The following is a 21,234-nucleotide window of genomic DNA, read 5'->3' as shown; positions in this document are numbered from 1 at the left end:
GGGAGAATTGAATCATGGATGTGCAGCCGACAAATCTGCGGCAACTGTGTGATGCCATCATGTCAATATGGACCAAACTCCCTGAGGAATGCTTCCAGCACCTTGTTGAATCTATGCCTTGAAGAATTGAGGCAGTTCTGAAGGCAAAAGGGGGTCCAACCAGTTACTAGCATGGGGTACCTAATAAAGTGGCCGGTGAGTGTACATTCATGTAATAAGGGAGCATTTGTTGTTAACAGGTAACACCCTTTGAAGCAAACAAATCATTTTAGTTTAGTTCAGTTTTTCTCACCGACTCACTAAGAAAGTACTCATTGTCAGACAGGAAATTAGTTCAGTTAGTTTAAAAGCTGGAGCACCCTGGAGATAGGGGCCTGTTTGTTCTTTCGACTGCATGTAGCCTCAGGGTTGATATATCAACTATTTGCCCTACCTTGTTATATTAAAGAATTATAAACAGTTTTTAATGTCATGTGATTCTTATATTGTTTTAATGTGGTTCTGCTGTAGGAATTAAAGGGTATAATCTAAGGGAATTAAGGTGTTAAGAGAAATTACAACACAAACCCACAAAACATGCAAAGATGCAAAGGAGAAAAGCTGCATCATGGAAAATAGGAAAAGTGGATATGTCCTGCAAACACAAAGCTGATGCAAATACATAAAAGATGCCAAAACAGAAACTTAAAAAACATATGCATGAAAATCGGTGCAAGTAGTAAAAGGGATTTTAGGTTAGAAAAAGCTGCAAACTCCTGACCACTAAGAAGAGATGATCATCCACATATTAAATGCTAAATAAAATGTTTGAAAAATGCAAATGTGAATGGTGAAAATTTGAAAATAAAAATCCTTCCAATCAAACCTCCTGCCACATTTTTTTTGAAGGCCAAGGTGTTCTCAAAGTACCAGAACATGTTGAGCATCCGGTGGGGCATGTCTGGAAAACCCTCTTATACCCCTTTCCCATTGGCTGGGGAAAAAAACGTTTAAACCCGGAAACAATCAGCTTTTAGTGGAAGTGGGATCAGCTCACTGACCCGTGTCAACCCAGGGTAAATGACTCAGTAGGTGACCCATGTTAAAATCGCCTCAGCTCTGATCAACATGCTGTGGGAAAAGCCAGAGCCCGGTTAACCCACTAATTTATGTGATACCATTGAGCGCAACATATGGATGTCAACACACTGTGCCAGTCGCTTATGATCTAACAATCCGAAAATAACTCTGTTTACATTCTATAAATATGGTACAGCATTGGTAAGAATAATTCAGACAGATTAAAGTGCGATAATATGGTGTCACCAGACACACAAGCTGCAGGGGTACAGAGGCCACACAGCTTGCCAGCAGGGGTTTAGACCCAGCTCTTTTTGCCAATGGGAAGATAACCAAATACCAACTGTTATCGGGTCGACCCATGTTTCTTCTTGGTATTGAGCAATGACAGCTCTTGGATGGAGTACCCAGCTGTCCAGTGGAAGATGCTCATTTCAGCCGCTTCTATGGAGGCTGGGTCTTTGTTCAGGATTTATGGCTGTGCCAGTAAAACAAGTAAACTGAACGGTTACATCTAAAACTTTAATACCCCCCATTTGTGAACAATTCCCCAAAATACTTGAAGTGTTCCACTTAAGGCAGGTAGAATCTATAGGAAATGGTAAACATAGTCAACATCTACTGTATGATAATAATATGGCACCTTGCTATTACTATTATTAAAGGACAATACAATACTAAAAAAACAAAAAACTGTAAAAGCTCATGTTATACTAATACTAACTTTATTCCTTCTGTAACTAAAGGATCCCTGTGGTAAATGGCTCCCACTCTTTATTTGCAAGTCAAATAAGAATGGTAATGATGTCACAGAAGATGGATTGTAGTAATGATACACAATCGAGTCATCTGAGAGAGGCAGCCACAAGCTCTGATACTTTAATTCTCCCTTTATGCCCCATTTTTATGCTCCTGCCATCCTGCACTCTTCTGGAAAATGTCGCTGTCGGTCGTAAATCACCACTGGATCCCAGTTTTGATATTTGCTCTCTGCTCTGGGTTTTTACTCCAGAACCACTTTTGTGAAGCTTCAGGTCAGTAAGGAAACATTTAATTTTTTAGAAGACGCAATAGTATCTTGTGTCTAGTTATGTGTAGTATTTTTTAAGTCATTCTATATTTTTACAGGAACAGGGAAAAAACACAGGCTCAAAAACATACTTTTTCTTAGTGCTGAAGAAGTTGCAGTCAATCCTGTTTTTCCATCAGGTGAGCCTGGATTAATTGTGTAAAAAAATAAGAAATCCTGACATAAAAATGAATAACACAAAAATAAAAATGTCTTGCTATTTATTTTTTCTTGTTTAATAATTATCATTTTAAAATTTTTCTTTTGCTTACTTTCTTTTTTTTTTAGCCATTTTCTTTCATAAAGTCAATGGAACTGGGCTTTGTTTCAACGTCCAGGGAAACCAGTCTAACGCAAGTAAAGTTCTCTATTAGCTAGCCTATCTTTGCCTTCCTAAATGTGGACATTGTACCATCTTGAACGTTAAATGTCATGGATCTTTTTTTCCAGATTGTTGTAGCAGCGAATATTTTTCCTGCAGCAGCAAAATAGATCAGCTCAGTAACAGCACTTACAGGGTGACTGTGAATGAAGGGACTCTTCTCAAGCACGATATTGTGGTCTTACTAAAACCAATGAGCAATTTTTCATGCAATCTGTCAGACCTCCACAATTCAACAGGTACTATTGAAGATTATTGCTATGAGAACTAAGCAGTGAAACTTACTTGCTTACTTTACTCATTGAGATATATATATATATATATATTTTTTTAAGTCCCTCATACACTGAGTGCCTCTTCTAATCTTGTCTACTGTTGTTTTCATTATTCTAAAGAGTTCATAAGAAACCTTCACAACTGGTTAAAGCCAGGTAAGTACATCTTCCATGAACGCATAGCCCTGAAGCATCCCCCTTCTTACCCTTTCTTTCTCTGCTTTTTTAAATCTTTTTTTTTTCTTTGCAGGTGGCAGAAATATCAGACTGAGCCTGGATAATCCATGTTTAAATATTAATAATGATTCACAGACTTGTCAAGGTATTCTACCATAACATTTCTAATAAAAAACCTCAGTTGACATTAAGTTTATATTGTGTTCCCTAGTGTGCATGTTAAGGTTACTGTGGCCCTATGGTAATTGCAGTCATCTTGAAGAATGTAGATTTGATTCCAGTTATCTCCAATCGCTAGTCTATGTGTCCTTGGCCAGTTGGGAGCGTATTCCCAAGTTGCAATCAATCTCTGCATTGATGTATGATTGTGTTTGGGGAAATGTGGCGGGTTTTAAAAGATCTGAAAGGTCAGTATGACTGTAAAGGTATTATATAAATTCAGTTCACTTCTGCTTGTGTTTTAATTTGCAGGTAAAATTGATTACATGTTTGAGTTTGGATCTAAAATGACAACTTGTGTGAAAAGGGTTTCTTGCGAACCATCGGACCAACCTGGGAATCAAAATTGTGTTTGCAAAGCTTCAGGTAAGTAACCAAATCATTGGTTGATTTTCAAAAAACAAATTAGGTTCAGCCTGGACAGTTATGTGTTCTTTATATGTTTTCCTATATTTTTACAGGAATGAAGGGTAAACGCAGGCTCAAAAACATACTTTTCATTAGTATTAAAGAGAATACTCATAATCCCTTTCCTCCATCAGGTCAGTTTGGATTAATTGTTAAAAAAAAGAAAGTCCCAAGAAACATTTTTTTTTTTGTTTGTTTGTTTGTTTATACTTTTTGTTCTTGTTGTTTTATGATTCTTCAGTTTTTATTTGCTTTTGTTTACTTTTTTAGCTGTTGTCTTTAAACAACTATATGAAACTCGGCTTTGTTTCAACATCAAGGCAAACCAGGCTAACGCAGGTAAAGTTCTCTATTAGCTGGCCTATCGTCATCACCTTCCTAAATGAATACAGTTTTCCATCCTTATTGTTTAATGTCATGGATTCTTTTTTCTAGATTGTTGTAGCAGTGAATATTTTTCCTGCAGCACCAAAATAGATCCACTCATTAACAGCACTTACAGGCTGACTGTAAATGAAGGGACTCTACACAAGCACGATATTGTGGTCATACTAAAACCAATGAGCAATTTTTCATGCAATATGTCAGACCTCCACAATTCAACAGGTACTATTGAAGATTATTGATTTTAAAACTAACAGTTAAACTTTTTCCTCTTTAGGTTAAAATATTAAAATCTTTTCTAATATTTTCTATTTGCTTGCTTTATTCTTCTATAGAGACTATATTAAACGTTCACAAGTGCTTAAATCCAGGTAACTATATTCTACTGCTACAAACCTTCCTGTGCAAAACCATAGCTTTTTTTTTTTGTTTTTTTTTTTTTATATTTGTTCAATTTTTTATTTTTTTTTGGCAGGTGGCAGAAATATCAGAATGAGTCTGGGTTACCCTTGTTCTAAACTATGTAATGAGTCACAGACTCATCAAGGTATTCTATTATAACATTTTTTTTAATTAAACATCTCTGTAAGCATTTCCTCAATATAATGTATTTACTAGTGTGCATGTTAGGGGGAGCTGTGGCTCTATGGGAAGAATAACTGTCTTTAGTAATCCAAGCTTCCTGCTATTACACTTCTATGTATCTGTTTGAGAGTGTGACTGGGTGATAACGGCTGCAGGGTTTTAAAGCTTTGAGTGGTTAGTATGGCTACAAACATGCTGTATAAATGGAGGTGGTTTACCATTTGTGTTTTGATTGACAGATCCGATTGAATACACGTTTGAGTTTGGACTTAAAATAACATCTTGTGTAAAAACAATCCCTTGTGAAGCTTCTGACCTGGCTGGGAATCATCGGAACCTAACTTTTCAGCACTTAAGCAATGAGATGAGTCTAAATAAATCGATGTAAATGTATTTCTTTAGTGAAACAAATGCAAGGATGAAATGAACACTAACAGAGGCTGTATTATTAATGCAAAATAGTTGCATAATGTTATCAGTGACAAGGAGCTACCCTAATCAATTTTGTTTTCATTACAGAAATATTATGAACAATTTTAGCTCCTACCTTGACACAATGGGAGATTCTGAGACCGCATTCATTAAAATTGGTGAAATAACGGGGGCAATTGCTAAACTACAACAAGATCAAGATCAGACTACATTGAATATTGGTTTCACATCCAATGGGGAAGTACAAGTATGCACCTTCTTTTGAATAAGGAACATAAAGAGAATAACAATGTGTTTATACTGTATGTGGATTAAGTACTCATCAATACATAACTCTCCTCATCCAAGTTTCTAAAGGAAAACAATGACGTGGAGATGGATATCGTTCTCAGCATTACAATATCTAAGAAAGATGATAGTATAACATCAGAGCGAAAGGACAAATACATTGGAGTTCTGCTTTTTCCAGGAATGCCTAAAGTAAGAAGAGATATAATCTCATATCTGTTTTTGTAAATGTTGATATCATTAATAAATATCCACCATTTTTGTTTTGCAGCAATTTCAGTCAAATAGCTCTTTTTTGAACAACAAAGTCCTGGGGATTAAAATAGGACCAACCAATCATTCTGGAAAAATTGACATTCTCTACAATAATGTAGACACGGTAAAGAGTTGCAACAAACTTTCCTACAAATTATTAAGAAAGAAGTTAAACTTTCATTTTTATTTTTCCATCCTTGCTTGTTACTATCTATTCCAGAGCGAAAAAAGTGTCTTCTGTGTATCATCTGATAGCAAAGGTAAGAAATAAAAGCCTTTTAAATATAAAATATTGTAAGTTTTCTTAATATTACTTCATGCTTTCTCAAGTTATGCTGGAGAATAAAAAAGTACCCAAATTAAGGTCATGTTGTGAGGTATAAAGACCTGTAATAACCATCTTGGGGGGGCAGGGGGGTGGAGGTAATAGAAGGGGGGGTGATAGAAATGACTTAAATGACTCTTTAGTCCCAACTACAAGAAAGTACCTTTGGTTTTTACATTTCAAAAATATTATGAAAATTAGAAATTATTCAGATTAATATTTATTGGTGTACTTTTATATCTCCTAATTTAACAGCATTGAACTGTTTAAGACCTTTACCAGTCAATTAGGTATGTCATGAAATATTTAAAGACTTATTTCACGGTTTTATTAAAAGAAACAATGGATTATTTAGTGATGTATTAAGTAGATAAACGGTAAATTAATTTTTCAATGTGTTGTTTAATGGTACATTTATTCACAGTTTCATGGTAAATGTATTTCAATTAACCCTCCATAAAAGATTGTGATACATTTGTTTGTAAATTTAAGTATATCTCATTGTTCTGATTTAGTGTCTTATAATATTGTCTTTATGGTTATTTTTGTACACAAGGCCAAAACTGGACCACGGATCATTGTGACACCAATGCAACAGCCGGAAATGTCACCTGCCGATGCCCTCTTCATGCATTTATTGCCGTTGTCATGGTAAGGTGGTTTGGATTATTTTGAATTATGAGGGCTACTGGTGAGATGTTGGGCAAGAGAGCAAAAGACTTCTTTTGTTTCAAATCAAAGATGCCGTCTAAACCAGAGATGACGTTTGAAACAAACAAAAGCAGACCTTTAGACACAGAGGAAATAATGTAAGTATCTTACTTAATAACATAAAACATACACTATATGTGGCAATGAAGCTATACATTTATATATCTGAATGTTAATATAATTATTTTTCTATTACAGAAACATCATGGACCTGGCGGATAACTATACCAAACAGATGGGAGGAGCTAAGACAGCAGCAATCAGAATAGGCAATGTCACTGGAGTGGTTGCTAAGCTACCAGAAAATTCTGCTGACATGAACTTTGGCTTTGGTGCTGGAGGAGATGTAATGGTATGGGGCTTTGGGTAACGAAAGAGAAAATGATAATTAAAAAAATTGTTTCACTTTTTTGTTGACTGTGCTTTTGGCAGCTTTTTTGGGAATTCCAGAAAAAAAACGGCGGTCCCGCTAGACAAATTAACCTTCCAAAAGAAGCTATTGAAATGGCAAAAAAACAAGAGGAAACACACATCAGAATTCTGATTTTTCCAGGAATTATTGGTGTAAGTTTGAATTTATGCTATGATTTGAGTTATGTCAATTTTAGTTTTTTTTTTGTACTGCAAATATCAGAACCATGATTTTATTTTCAGAAAAATGGCTCCAATGATTCCCTTTTCAGTGATGAAGTGCTGGGAATTAAAATGGGAAGAAATATATCGAATCTGTCACAACGCATCAAAATTCAATACAAAGATGCTACATTGGTAATGAGATGGTAACAAGATTTGTAACATTGTTTCCTTGATAAAGGAAATTTTCTGATTTTTATTTTTGTTTTATCAAGATGCAAACTGAACAAAAATACACTTGTGTATCATGGACAATTAAAAATAGAGAAGGTAAGTTTGTTGGGTGCAAATGACCTTAGAATATTTTAAGGTTAAGGTTTTAAAATAAAATTGCAACATTTTGACTAATTTGACACACTGCTAGAGATTTGTCTTTATTGTAAAAGCTTGGAATGGAATCAATCCATCCATCTTCCACTAGTTTATCACTAGTTTATCTCCAGCAGTCTATGGTTACACTTTGGACATATCACCAGTCTATCGCAGAGCAGAAGCACAAAACTATGCACACAGACACAAGGAATTTAGGAATATCAATAAACCCAAGAGTCATGTTTTTGGACTGTGGTAGGAAACCAGAGTGGCTAGAGAGTGTACGACCAAGGAACAAGAGCTGTCAAAAGTATTAAACCATCTGTCCTTAACCTTTTTTCCTGCATTACTTTTACTTTTATGCTTTAAGCAGTTTTAAAAATGGCACTTTTACTTGATTAAAAAGTGTTTTTAAACAGCGGAAGATATACTTCTACTTGAGTAATAAACATTAATATTAAACCTTATAATGGTTACTGCACTATGCTATTAAAGGAACATTTTTGTACAATTCTGGATGATAACTTCCTTTTACCTAAGTTTCTTAGTTTTATAACTAATGGTAAAAGTGTCAAATTTAACTGTACATCATCATGAAAAACATTTAATTTGGTATGTGGTGAACAACAACTTAATGCAGGACCGAGTCCAACCACAAAGAAATGAATTGTTTCGATGAAACAAATTATTTTATTTTTTTTTTATTTTTTTTTTTTAAATACCACGTCATAACAAAAATGAGCAGAAATGAAACAAAACTAACAAATTAAGTAGTAGAAGTGAAAAGTTGTCTAAAACATAATTACACCTGTAAAGTATAGATAGCCAAAATTTCTACTTAAGTAAGGTAATGAAGTATTTGTACTTTGTTATCTGACACCTCTGCCAGGAGCTACTTGCAGCTAGGCAGCAGCGCTGCTCCATCCTGCTGCCAGTTTTTATCCCTATACATCCTATACTCCTATCCTCCAAGAAGGAGGAACTCTTTAACTTCTTATTGAAATTATCCATACAGTGCTGGAGATAGGCACCGGCCCCACCACGACCCTGACAGATCAAACAGGAAAATATGGATGGATGGATTCAATGTTTTGAAACCATAATTGCTCAGTAATTTCACATTAAAGCCTTAGTAAGAATGCGACATTTGTTGGTCAGACCGGCTTTTTATTTTTTTGGAACCCACTTGGGAAGTCAATCTTCTGTCCCTTTATGGACTGCAGGGTAAGCCTGATTCGACTACCAGCAATGCTTATGTCTCTTCCCCTGGTGGTCCTGTTGCTATCAAACTTTAGATTTAGAATAATTTAATATGGAGGAAAACAGGTTTTCCCCCATATTAATCTATGACATGGTTATCACAGCGAATACAGATTTTTAGTTCACAGTTTATTTCAAACAAATCCTAAGAGGGTGATCTTTCTTTATATATTAAGTTGAGTTAAATCTTTTGCCTATCTTTTTCTGCCTTCAACCAGACACCAATCCAAATTGGACAATGGACGGCTGTAATACAACTTTGGAAGACAAAGGAGCCAAGTGTGAATGCTCTCATCTAACATTCTTTGCCATTTTGATTGTAAGAAAAACCATCAAATACACATTTAACACCACAATGAAATATGATACTGACATTTTCCATTTTGAGCTAAGTACGCTATTTTGGTTTGAAAACAGAATAAGAAAATAGAAGAAAAAAGGACAACTCTAACTTTTAGAGCACCAGATCGTCCTCTGACCTCAGAGGAAGCAGCGTAAGTATAAGTTATGTGTGAGGTTGGTTTAGAAATTGCACAAAAATCGGCACAATCTAATCGCATTGTCAGAAAATGTTATTGTTAATGGAAAATTACAGAAATTTAATGAAGAATCTGAGTTCTATAGTGGACATGATGGGGAACGCCCAAGTAGCAACCATTGAAATGGGGAAAATTTCTGGAGTTATTCAAAGACTACCACAACAAAATAAGACAACCATCAACATTGGCTTTGATGCAAGGGGGAAAGTAGAGGTACCCAGCTTTTATAACAGAACAATAAAAACATGTTGAGATACCATCTGATTTTTTCTTTTATATTCTCTGTTTGTGATCGATTCTTAAGGAAAAGGATGATGTGGTTACTGGCTCCATGCAAACAATACGTCTTTCTAAAGAAGCCAGTGAAATGGCTGTGAAAAAAAATGGATCATATGCGGGAGTTTTGCGCTTCCCAGATATTGAGAAGGTAAAATCAGAATGTAATATTTTTTTGTAAGATACAGGAAGAATTAACAGTGATTTCTTTGATCTCAACAGCTTAACAAAACCAGTTTATTTTTAAACAACGTAATTCTTGGGATAGATATGGGAGTAAATATATCCAACCTCTCAGAAACCATCGACATTCACTTCCGTGATGTGAATACGGTGAGAGAGGTTAACTATTTTCATAATAACTTTTAGTTGGTGTCGGTAATTCTGATTTTTTTTGTCCACCTCCATACAGGCTGAAGCTAATGCTACTTGTGTATCTTGGGATGGCACAAGTAAAGAAGGTGTTTTTTTGTTTATACTTCACATTACATGTCTCGAAAATCTTGTAAGTCTATAAATGCAGGTCTTCCTTCCTTCCTTCCTTCCTTCCTTCCTTCCTTCCTTCCTTCCTTCCTTCCTTCCTTCCTTCCTTCCTTCCTTCCACGACTGCCCCCCAGGTGGCAAAGAAAAATGGATAACAGATGGTTGCCTGACGAAAGAGTCCAACGGCAGCATCACATGCCAATGCTCTCATCTTACATTTTTTGCAATCCTCATGGTAGGAGATTTTTATGAATATTTAAATCAATTTTGATATGTAAAAAAAAAGGAAAAAAAAAAGTTTATTAAAGATATGTCCCTGTTTGAAACCAGACATCAGGTGAGAACATCAGTCCCTCTCACTTGGAAGCACTCACCCAAATCACAAAAGCCGGCTGTGGCATGTCCATATTTTTCCTGAGTGTGGCTATCTTCATGCATTTTCTCATACGGTAAAAGTATTAAAAAATAGCGTTTGATTTGAATGATTCTTTTTCTCCTGTGTTTTGTTAACATTGATGAATTCCCCTTGCAGGAAGACTAAAGCCACCCAAGCTGTACAGATCCTGATGAATCTCTTCATTGCCTTGTTCTTCCTGAACTTATGCTTTTTATTAAATGAGACCATTGCTAACCTGGAGAACTTTGCAGCATGTGTGGTGATGGCAGCGTTTATGCACTATAGCATGCTTGCCACATTCACTTGGTTCTTCATGCAGGCTTTGCACCTGTACTTCAATCTGCACAAAATTCCCACAGATGTCAAATATTACATTTGCAAGATTTGCTGCACTGGATGGGGTAAGAGATCACTTAAAAAAAAACAAATAGTGTGCCTGCAGATTATTAAATCCCTAAAAACAAATGTTGTTCAGTTCTTCCAGCTGTTATGGTGCTTGGACTTGTTGCCTCAAACAAATATGATCACGTAACAATTTCTGGCAATAACGACACCTCAGTAAACATGTAAGAACCTTTTGGCAATATTTTGAATTCTAAATACGATTGTTGTGCTATAAAATAAATGCATTTCTTTCATGATTTTCAGGTGCTGGATCCCTGATTCTACCATTCACTTAGGTGTAAACATTGGTTACTATAGCATTGTGTTCATCTTCACTTTAACCATATTTATAGTAACCATAGTGCATATCAAACACTATGCATCTAAAGAGAAAAAAACCCAGGAGTCCTCCAAGACAAGGATTTTCTCTCTTCTGGGTTTATTTTGCCTTTTGGGAATTACATGGGGGTTTGCATTTTTTAGCTACGGTCCTATGCTCCTTCCCTCCTACTACATCTTCACCATCCTTAACTCTTTTCAAGGTAAGCCTATACATAACAATAAACATCTTCAGCCCTGAATCAGAATAATATCAGAATAACAAAAAGAAACAATCAATCCATTTTCTGCATGTAGGATTCTTCCTGTTTGTTTACTACTACTTCTCCAGCAAGATCCTTCCAGAGGACCAAAAGCAATCTCAGAGCAGCAGCCAATCCTCACAGACTGTATACACATCACCTTACGGATAAGTTGCTTATCCTTCCTCCCAGCCTCATATAACCTAAGTTAATTTACTATGTGCTTAATAATTTATGTGAACTGATACAATTTAGAAAATAAAAAGGATCTAATGATATACCTAATTTACTTACATAAAACTTTTTTGCTGGTTCATCTTCATCACAGAGACAATGATGCCATGCAAGAACTGTTCATAAAAACAAATTCGTTCTTAAATTGTTTTAAGAGAAAATTATGCAGTCACTATTTTTCTCCTATTTATAATCTACTCTCAGGTACAAAGACTTAATGTAGGAGACTTACACCATCAGTCAGTGGTTATCCAAACCTAGATTCCCCTAAATGACTATATGTTACTTAGAAGAAATTGTCCATTGTATTAGGCTACATCATTATGTATGATGCAACTGTTAGGATAATTATCACTGAAGATTTGTGTTTATTACACCTTGGTATTTGCTGTCTGTTGCATGTCAGAACTGATGTTTTTTCCCACAATATTTAATCTAATTAGGACAGTTCCTCTGTCTGGATATACAGTTATAATCTTTATTCTGTACGTGGCAAAGATTTGAGAGCGGTGTCCTTCAGCTAAGAACAAAGTGTAAAATTTTGATAAGGCTGGAGCCATGGATGTCTAATCATCTGCTAATGTGTATGATGTAAATATGGTGTGGCAGACTGGAGATGTATAAAATGCCTTTTTAACTATTAATCGGGGCCACTTCCTGAGAGGTGAGCCCGGAGATGAGCAGCCGCCTTCTGTCCATTCTAAGCAATTTCTCTGATCTGAGTAAGATTACAATTTCTATCAGAACCTGTTGCAATGTTTCCTAGTTATTTAATACATATAAGTTATGAAGAGTTATTTAAGAGTTTGTCCCGAGTGATCTCTTTTCAGGGAAAAGAACCAGAAAGATAGATGATCACGGTGCATACAATTTTAAATTACATTTTAAATTACACATCGCTATGCTCTAGTCAGACCTAGAGCTGATGAAAGGGAAAGTGAAAGATATGGAAATATATGGAATGGAAAGTCTACAGTATTGTCAGCACACTCAAGAAGGAATCAAAAAGTCTACAAGAGAAATGCATCGATATAGAAGGAAGAAGGAGATGATCAAATATTTGTACACCTTATATATACTGGTCAAATCAGGAAGCTACTAAATGCACAACAACTTCTGTTACAAAGCTATTGAAGGAGGTTCTAGATATGGATATAGACATACCTATTGACAGATCGCACCAAACCTGGCAAATCCAATAAGCCAAGGGGTAACATTTTCCGAGTTTTGAAAAGCTCCACAACTACCAGGACTATGAGGAAATATTTTGCTGTGCAAGGTATACAGGTGGTGCTCTGAATTATGACCAAGCATCCATCACCATCTTTTCCAACTACCCTCCCAGCGTGGCTTGGGCAAGATCTTTTAGTTAAATTAAACACTTACTGAGAGGACCAGCTAGACTTTGCTATGAAGTCACTCACCCAGCAAAATCTTGGATGTCAAGACTGAATGGGTTTTCCCAGATCCATAGTCATAATGTCAATATAAAAGTAATCAAAGCACTACTCCTGAGGACTGAGTGGTTTAGGTTTACCTCCTAATTAATACAAAGAGGTCATTAGATTTAATGTAGACTAATAGGGTCATTAGGACAAACAAAAACCCAAGATTAAATTTGTCTATTTTGATTCTTCCATCCATCCAGTCCTGTTTAATCCATTAGGGTTATAATGATCTCAGTGTCTATCTCTGGGTTTCTAATGGCAAGAGACAGGTTACACCCTGGACCCTTGAAAGCGATACTTGAATACTTGTTTGCTTTGGTATTCCCAAATTTACACTTTTGCCCGGTATCTTACACCTCGTAGCTTCATGTTATTACATCTAAGGGGTTTTTCTGTTGCTCCCGACACAATCACTATTAGATGCAGTTTTAACAATAAAACCGTGGTCACAACAGATAATTGGAAATAGTCATTTCTTTGCTTAGTTGATTTAAAACCTCTAAATATTTTAAAAACGAAATGGGTGAGAGACTTTAATGTGACTTCAGATGACAGAGGAGCTGTGTTACACTGCTCTTGACAGCATATAATAATTTTCCATTTGTGAAAGACTGAGTTATTCATTTTAAATAAGTCTACTGTTTACATTTGTCTAATGTTAAATCTGCTTAAATACAGCTTAATGTTGGTGATCTTTGTGACCACTTTTGCACAGAATCAGGTTAAATATATACTCTGTTACATATATGAAGATGTCAAATGTTGAGTAAGTTTTGGAGATCAATTTATACCTTTTTATTTGTATTTAAAACCAATTACCGGTAAGCCATTTTGTGTAACTATTATCTTTTGGCTTTGCCTCCCCTAAAGTGGAATTCCATCTTCTGGCATAATCATGTTTTATTTGCTGATACTATGTAATAATGACAATTGTGTAGTTTTTGTATTTTCAATCTGTTTTCTTTTTGGTCTATTATATGCAATAAAGTAAAATAAAATAACTGAAAAAAGATTCAGTTGTCTGAAAAGTATAGTATTTTTTATGCCTGCTGACCTGCTGACCTGATCTGCATGTGTCATGATTTAACTAAAGATCTGACCCAAATGCAGAAGACCAAACAGAGAGACCAGGGAAAAGTTATTCTAACAGGTTTATTAGAATAATGAGAAGAGTCCAGTGCTGCTCTGAACACTGTCGAACCGGAACTGGAAAGTTAGGGAAAGCATTGCAGTTAGTTCAGGCTCAGTGGGAAATTAGAATCTTGAAGACTTTAAGAAGAGGAATAGGTTGCAGACTCACATTTCCAGAAAAAGGTGTCCTTCATTGAATCCAGTCTGTGTGGGATGTTCCAGTGATTGTCTTGTTGATGGAGGGTGGACAGGTTTTACCCAGATTGCGGTTGTTCCTTGGTGAACGGAGAAGCTGACTGCCACTTAGATTTCCTGCGGTACTTGAACGGGTTATTGTGGAGATGAATCCTTTGCTCAGAGAGAAGCCCCAGACGATCCTTGGGGTAAAAGGTTGATCCAAACCACAAACTTGAACCCTCAGCTCAGTTTGGTTCTCAGAAGATCCTTCCTGGGGAGTTAAGGTCCCAAACATCCAGTTTGCAGGATGACTTCCTGCCGAGAGGCAAAGACAAAAACAGCAATATTTAAACTCAGGTAAACAAAAAGCTCCATTTGACTTAGCCAAACTCAGCTTGGCTAGAGTACCCAAAGTGGCAAAACAAAACTCAGGTTAGACTCTGTTAAACTAAGCATGGCTAGAGTACCCCAAACTGGTAAACACTCTAGCGTCAAGGTAGTGGCAGTCATCAGCTTTAGAACACTCCACAGGTAATGAGGCAAGGAGCTGCAGGTGTGCAGGTAGGCCCAATGAGGACGGGGCACCACCTGGTGGAGGAAAAAAGGAAACACAAAAACAGACCACACAAACTGGATTCCTGACAGCATGAACTACTGGATCAGTTTGGTTTGACATGGAGGGTAGGTTTGTTTTATTTGATTTTTTTTTTTTTTTTTTTTTGCTTTAATTAATACTTTAATTATTCTTTAATGCCCAATCAGTGTAGGAGCATAATTATTAAGGTGTATCACTATGAGATTCTTCAAAAGACAGTCCTTTGAATGCTAGCCAAACCAAGAAATTTAGGATGGATTTGTTTTAAGGGTTTGTGTGCGGTAAGCAAATGTCACTTAAAGGGCTCATCTTTGCATTTCAGTTGTCACATTTAAAATATTTTTAAAATCCCAGGCAAAGGTAGTTGGGATGTATTATGCTGTGCTACCCTCTGACAGATTTCTTGTCTTTTTGATAATTTTCCCACATTTAAATGTCTCAAATCATGAATTAACTAATCAGACAATGACAACCATAGTACACACATGTTTTTTTTTACATGGCTATCATCATGGGAGCCATTAAAACAAATGGTACTAAAAAAAAAAAGAAACACTGAAATTATCTAGTATTCGCTGGCCTACAACAAATTTGTGATACTATATGACTGTTTTGCTTCTTCAAGACATGGACCATTGGCTTAAAGGGAACCATTGATTATGCTATTTTACCAGAAAACCCTGTAGGAGGATGTCTGGCCCTTAGCTTATAGCCTTCAATTTGAGTGCACATGGGTTATGCAGCATGAGATTAACATAAAGCTTATTAGCAAATTCACATTTAAAAGATCCTGAAAAGAAAAACAAAATGAAAATGTTGTCATCATCCTAAAGTCCACACTTAAATCCACCTAGGTTCTGTCTTTAGTAATGCATGATTTTGCATTTCTAAATCTAAAAAGTTTAAAATGGACAACTGTCACTATGTTCAGTTAGAAATAGTTTTTTTCCCTCAGAAACAGGATAGAAAAAGGTTTGGCACATATGTTTTTACTTGATTTGAATTAAACAACTTTTAAAGAAGTACAGAATATTGTTCTTAGAACTTATTACAGCTTGGGTGTACTTTGTTCATTTCTGCTGTAATTGCAAGTTAATATATTTACATCACATGCAGTCTGTCAAACTAAAGGTTGATATTTAAAACTGTTTTTTTATTTTTTTAAAGAAAATGAAAATTTTAGAAATGTTCTTTTTTACTTAATCTAAGAAGGTTCTGCTGAGCATCAGAGTGCTCACACTGCAGCAGGAGGTGATCCATCAGTTAGTTTGTGCCACAAGCTTTGTCCACATATTTGAATCTTCATTATTTATAAAATATAAAAGTTATATGGCTATGCATTATATATAAATTATAAAATTTTATTTGCTTTCAAAAACTACTCTGATTCATGGAAAAGATGTGAGTGTTCTTTAATGCACCCTTTTATTTTGCAAGATGGGTGAGATGTTTTGGACACCAGAGGGCAGGATTTCACTGCCTGAAGAGTTTTCTCTCCTTTTGTAATCATGCCACATTTAAAGTCTTTGGTCCTGAGCTGCTCCTAAACTGAAATCTGATTTATCTTTACTCAGATGAGGAGATGGAGCACTCTTCTGCAAGTCATTAGTGTGGATGACTCCATGTTTCAATGAAAGCCCTGCCTTACTTTCTAAATGAAACCCCAAATCTTCAGTGGAATGCAAAGTGAGAATGATTAGTAAGATAAATATGACCCCTTCACAACTGGTGAGCTTGTCGAAAGAGAGGTGGATGGTAAAACATGCGGTGGGGGGGGAAAAAAAGCTGGAGGGGTATGCACACTGTCAGGGCCAACCTCAAATCGGTTAGTCTGTTGCGTGCCTGCAGATAATTACCCTGAGCCAACAGAGCAGCTTCTACTGGCTGACAAGGAATGACCTCATCTCTACCTGCAGGAATAACTTCCCTGAGAGGACGTTATCCACTGGAATCCATCTTTAAATATTGTCTATACATAATATACTATTATTTTATTGCAGAACAAAAACATTGCATAAGGGAAAAAAAACATATCCCTTACGCTATAATTTGTTGTAGATGCAACAATATCAAGTGATATGACCTTTCCTTTCTTCAAATTTTTTTTAAAAACAAAATGTATGTAAGGTTTTGCACATGAAAGGTAATGTATCTGCACAATAGGAAAAAAGACTACAAACATTGTAAAATAACACCATAGATATTATCTAAATATCCACAAAATTTGATTTTCTGCCAAAAATCTCAATAGTGAAAAACTCAGAAGAAGAGCTTAATGCTCATAGCAGCTTCACTGTCAATATGTTATAATTGACATAATATGCCGACTCACCTCTGGGTTTTCTACATCTCCTTGTACAAATGAAATGTATATTTACGTTTTAAAAGTCATTCAACAATCTTTAACTTTTGCTGCACATTATTGGAGCACTCCTTGTCATGTTTCCAATTTTTAGGGACCAATCTAAAGTATGACCGCGGATTTTTATGGTTAAATTAAACCCTTTTATTCTATAATCTGTTTAAGTACAGTTATATTAATTACATATACATATATTGTTGTAATACATAATTTGGTTTAGGTTTGACTTAGATCTTTGCCTTTTATGGTATGAGTGAACATGAATTTTTTTTAAATGAAAATTGATGTTTTTAACTCTTCTCATGAAACAATGCATTGGCACTTTATATAGAACAAGTTTTAACATATTTTAACATACATTTTAAAAATTTTTACACACATATTTTATGTATATATATATATATGTGTGTGTGTGTGTGTGTGTGTGTGTGTGTGTATATATTTACATAAACTTTCTTTGTGGACTTCAATGTTTAGGAGAGACATTCATGAAGGATTTATTTATTTATCTATGACTGGTTAATCTTGTAAATGACCATGGCGTGTCAGAGAAAAACTGTGGTAATTACTGCCATGCACATGGGATTTGTGCTGCTCTAAATGAGGCTTTTCATGCAGAGCACAGCAGGCGTCTGTGGTGTACCTGCGTGTGTCCATACGTCGAGACCTCGGCTGTAAACCAAGGCTGCCGTGCAAGCTGAGATTACAAATCAAAGTCCTGCGGGAAACATATATGTCAACAAATTCATCAATATCAGCAGCAGAGGTTTGCCATGGCAAAAAAATTAACAACTGTGCTTTTGTCTCAGCTTAAAAATCAGCAAAGTTCAGGCACATTCAGATTGTGGTTTTAATGGTTTTTCAAATCAATGCATCTCTGATATGTCTGAAAGGCAGCCCGCATCTGGGAACGTCAGTCTAGATGATTTCATAATAAGGCTGGTGAGGAATGTACAATATTCACGCAAGCCCATAAAAGTTTTACAAGAGTAAAAATGTGGCTGCAAGAAAGTTTTAGAATGAGTAGATGAATTTCCTTTAGTGAAGCAAACTGAGCAAACACTTATAATTACTCTCAATTCCAAACCACAGAAGTTGTTTTGAGAGAAGCTGTACACATCTCTAATTCTTATCACATAATAACAGAGATGTGTAGCGGAGAACAACAGTGTTTTGTAAAAGTATTGATACCTCATGTTTTATCAGGATTGTGTTTCACATATTAAAATGAAATCATAAAGAAATATTGAACTTTCTTTTAGAAAAATATTTTCAAAAATCTTCACTGCATTTATGCTCTACTCTTCAGTCATAATAATTGTAGCAAAACATCTAATTTAATCACAGCCTAACTGAAACCTTCGTGTAAAAGCTGTAGAACTTTGGTAACTCTTGAGGAGCTGCAGCTCAGGTGGAATAAGAGAATCTTTTAGATCGACTTTTATCTTTTTCTTTCTCTGCAGATCTGGTCTTTAAAATAGATAGATAGATAGATAGATAGAAAGATAGATAGAAATGTGCAGCACATCTTTTTCTTTGCCTGCCTTTATTAGGCCTATGCCACTGTAAAGCTTTTTCTTTGTGTATTTTTTATGTCATATGTATTGCTCTTGTATAGGACTTTGATTTGGAAAAACGCCTTAACACACCAACCCACTTGTGAAACATTATGGTAGTAGCATCATGTTGGAAGATGGCGGTGGATAAATGCAGGTCAATATATATTTTAGTTCTTTAGATCTGCAACTCTGGTAAAGACATTCTCCTCAAATCTTTCAGCTGTGAATTCAGGAGAAGGGGGTTCTTCTTGGTATTGACAATGGGGCACTAAGTAACTAACATAACAGCTTTAGGGTTCTTGTTTTTTTTTTAAATAAAAAAAACTAATTTTGTTTCTTCTTCTTAAAAATTTAATCCATTGGGTTGGACTATAACCTATAGGATTTATCTAACATTCATTAAGAATCGTAACTGTGATGTGACTAAATACGAAAACATTGAAATAATATGAGATCATCTGTCAGGTATAATAAATACACTAGAGAAACCAAAGTGCTGAAACTAATAAGATCATTAGCTAATGACTACTCTGCCATATTTCTTCAAGAGATAATTTCCACCTAATTTCATTAAATTTAAAATGCATCTGCAGTTTTCTTGCAATTCACAACAGGTTTCAAAGAAGTATGAAATAATCGCAGTTTGTAGTGATATTGGGTGTGTGTGCCTTCTTATATTAAAGTCTGAGACTGTTTCCTGGAGTGTAAAACAAACTTGTAAATCTCAAATGACCTATAAAACTTACAGTTCTGTTCCTGGAAGCTTGCGTGTCAAGAGAAAATATGATTAGTTAAATACAGCAAGCATGTCATTACAGCTATTTTCAATTAGGCTCAAAGATGAACATTAATAAAAAAAAAATAAAAAAAAAATTGCTGGCAAAAATATGACAATCCAAAGCAACTTGAAACTACAGGTTTTTATATTCTCCTGTTCAGTCTTATCATTGGGTCATGGCAGTACCCTAGCTGCGACCTCCTCCTTCTCTCCCAGTTTCAAAATGATTTATGTCTGTGTAACCCCGGTCATGAAATTAATGTGGACCCGGGGCCTTTGTAGCGTCTGGTTTCCCCCACAGGCTGCAGTAAAATCAGTTCGAGGGCCAGGAGGGGGGCAGTGCTTGCGTGACTGCAGAGTGGGGGAGCAAGCGGCTGTAAGCTTGAGCCGAGGGGCACCTGTGAGCTTCCTCCCTCACCTTCATGCATGTTATGATATGGCCCCAACATTTAAAGCTCTCAGGCTGATAGTTTCAAGGGCCCATGTTTAAGTGTCCACATTTAAATTGGGCGGCTGCTGCATTTAGGAGAATCTGTGCTGGTTTTGCCAGTAGAACTAAATTACACTCATGAATTTGAGAGTTAAGAGGAAATTTAACAGTGCCTTCAGGTTATGGACATAATCTGAGGAAACTGTCAAATCACACACCAATTTGTTGTTTTTAAAGGCTGCAAAGCGTTTGACTGTGATGAACTGTCTCGCGTGAGACCTAGAATTTGGTTTTGACCTCTTCTGTTTCACTTCATCAACATCTTTCATCAATTTGGGAGACATTTAGGAGGCTGAAAGTGGAAGGGGTCATGAAAGGGGAGTTGAGACGAAGCATTGGGGAGCTCGGGGTGAAACCTTTAAAATATTCAGACAGAGAATTTGACCTCCAGGTTTTAACCTTTCCCTTCCTGCAGTTTCCTGTCTGTTCTTCGCACGTCATGTGCAACAGTAGGAAGAATCCAACTCTCTTCACTGTCACGAAACAGGGTTCTACTAGTCCTCCTACCACTGCCTCAGCTGCTCCTCATCTGCACCATAAATCACTCACCACCTTGTTAGATGCAAGCCCTGATACATGATGAGGAGGGAATCCAGAGGGACTCTCACACAGTCAGAGCTGCCCATCACATGTCATGATTAACTGTAAAAAAGTACCTTTGTAAAATGGTACTCACAAGTTATTTATGTACTTAAAAGACTATGCATTTTGTAAGATTGCGTTTTGTAGGAAGCATAAGAAACCTAAAAAGTTCTGCTATGTGGAACAGATATTACTATATCTTTCTACACCTACTAACATTTTAGCTATGAATCAAACACCTCTCCATCTTCCATTTAGCTCTTTGGATGACTTCTCCTTGTTCTGACCTGTTTAATACATTTTATTTTACATTCTTAGGCTGACCTTGATGAGGAAATCAGGACATCCTGGAGCACAGACGTTTTTTGGTTGGATTAGCCACTAAACTCTAAATTTCCTTAACTTTCTCCTTAAAGTGAATGTAACTGAAAGATGAACCAGTCT

General features: G+C 35.9%; 2 protein-coding genes across 2 annotated transcripts; both read left to right on the top strand.

Moving 5' to 3' along the window:
• The first annotated feature begins 1,798 nt into the window (after nt 1-1,798).
• On the top strand, nt 1,799-4,965 carry LOC107099993. Its single transcript, XM_015398335.1, has 13 exons — nt 1,799-2,093; nt 2,188-2,268; nt 2,417-2,485; nt 2,579-2,749; nt 2,906-2,941; nt 3,036-3,107; nt 3,434-3,547; nt 3,643-3,723; nt 3,860-3,928; nt 4,025-4,195; nt 4,309-4,344; nt 4,449-4,520; nt 4,798-4,965. Exons 1-13 carry the CDS (start codon nt 1,997-1,999, stop codon nt 4,944-4,946), a joined length of 1,218 nt encoding a protein of 405 aa, XP_015253821.1. The 5' UTR covers nt 1,799-1,996; the 3' UTR covers nt 4,947-4,965.
• Nucleotides 4,966-5,113: 148 nt separating this feature from the next.
• Nucleotides 5,114-11,831, top strand: LOC107099996 (adhesion G-protein coupled receptor G2-like). Its single transcript, XM_015398337.1, has 21 exons — nt 5,114-5,237; nt 5,339-5,470; nt 5,550-5,657; nt 5,754-5,793; nt 6,415-6,509; nt 6,600-6,921; nt 7,002-7,133; nt 7,224-7,337; nt 7,418-7,472; nt 8,993-9,093; nt 9,192-9,268; nt 9,370-9,526; nt 9,618-9,740; nt 9,812-9,922; nt 10,002-10,050; nt 10,207-10,307; nt 10,403-10,521; nt 10,605-10,870; nt 10,945-11,035; nt 11,118-11,395; nt 11,490-11,831. The coding sequence occupies exons 6-21, from the start codon at nt 6,775-6,777 to the stop codon at nt 11,603-11,605; spliced, it is 2,037 nt and encodes a 678-aa protein (XP_015253823.1). The 5' UTR covers nt 5,114-5,237; nt 5,339-5,470; nt 5,550-5,657; nt 5,754-5,793; nt 6,415-6,509; nt 6,600-6,774; the 3' UTR covers nt 11,606-11,831.
• Nucleotides 11,832-21,234: the final 9,403 nt, after the last annotated feature.

The sequence above is a fragment of the Cyprinodon variegatus genome, unplaced genomic scaffold (genome assembly GCF_000732505.1).
Source record: "Cyprinodon variegatus isolate N-32 unplaced genomic scaffold, C_variegatus-1.0 Scaffold928, whole genome shotgun sequence".
Taxonomy (NCBI): Eukaryota; Metazoa; Chordata; class Actinopteri; order Cyprinodontiformes; family Cyprinodontidae; genus Cyprinodon; species Cyprinodon variegatus.
This window is presented reverse-complemented; position numbering and strand designations above follow the sequence as displayed.

What these genes read in the sequence shown, in the direction of transcription:
- LOC107099993 (XM_015398335.1), top strand. Translation starts at nt 1,997, where the DNA reads ATGTCGCTGTCGGTCGTAAATCACCACTGGATCCCAGTTTTGATATTT. An exon ending in CCACTTTTGTGAAGCTTCAG is followed by an intron (nt 2,094 to 2,187) that starts GTCAGTAAGGAA and finishes ATATTTTTACAG; the next exon opens with GAACAGGGAAAAAACACAGG. An exon ending in AGACCTCCACAATTCAACAG is followed by an intron (nt 2,750 to 2,905) that starts GTACTATTGAAG and finishes ATTATTCTAAAG; the next exon opens with AGTTCATAAGAAACCTTCAC.
- LOC107099996 (XM_015398337.1), top strand. Translation starts at nt 6,775, where the DNA reads ATGGACCTGGCGGATAACTATACCAAACAGATGGGAGGAGCTAAGACA. An exon ending in GCTTCCCAGATATTGAGAAG is followed by an intron (nt 9,741 to 9,811) that starts GTAAAATCAGAA and finishes TGATCTCAACAG; the next exon opens with CTTAACAAAACCAGTTTATT. An exon ending in AACGACACCTCAGTAAACAT is followed by an intron (nt 11,036 to 11,117) that starts GTAAGAACCTTT and finishes CATGATTTTCAG; the next exon opens with GTGCTGGATCCCTGATTCTA.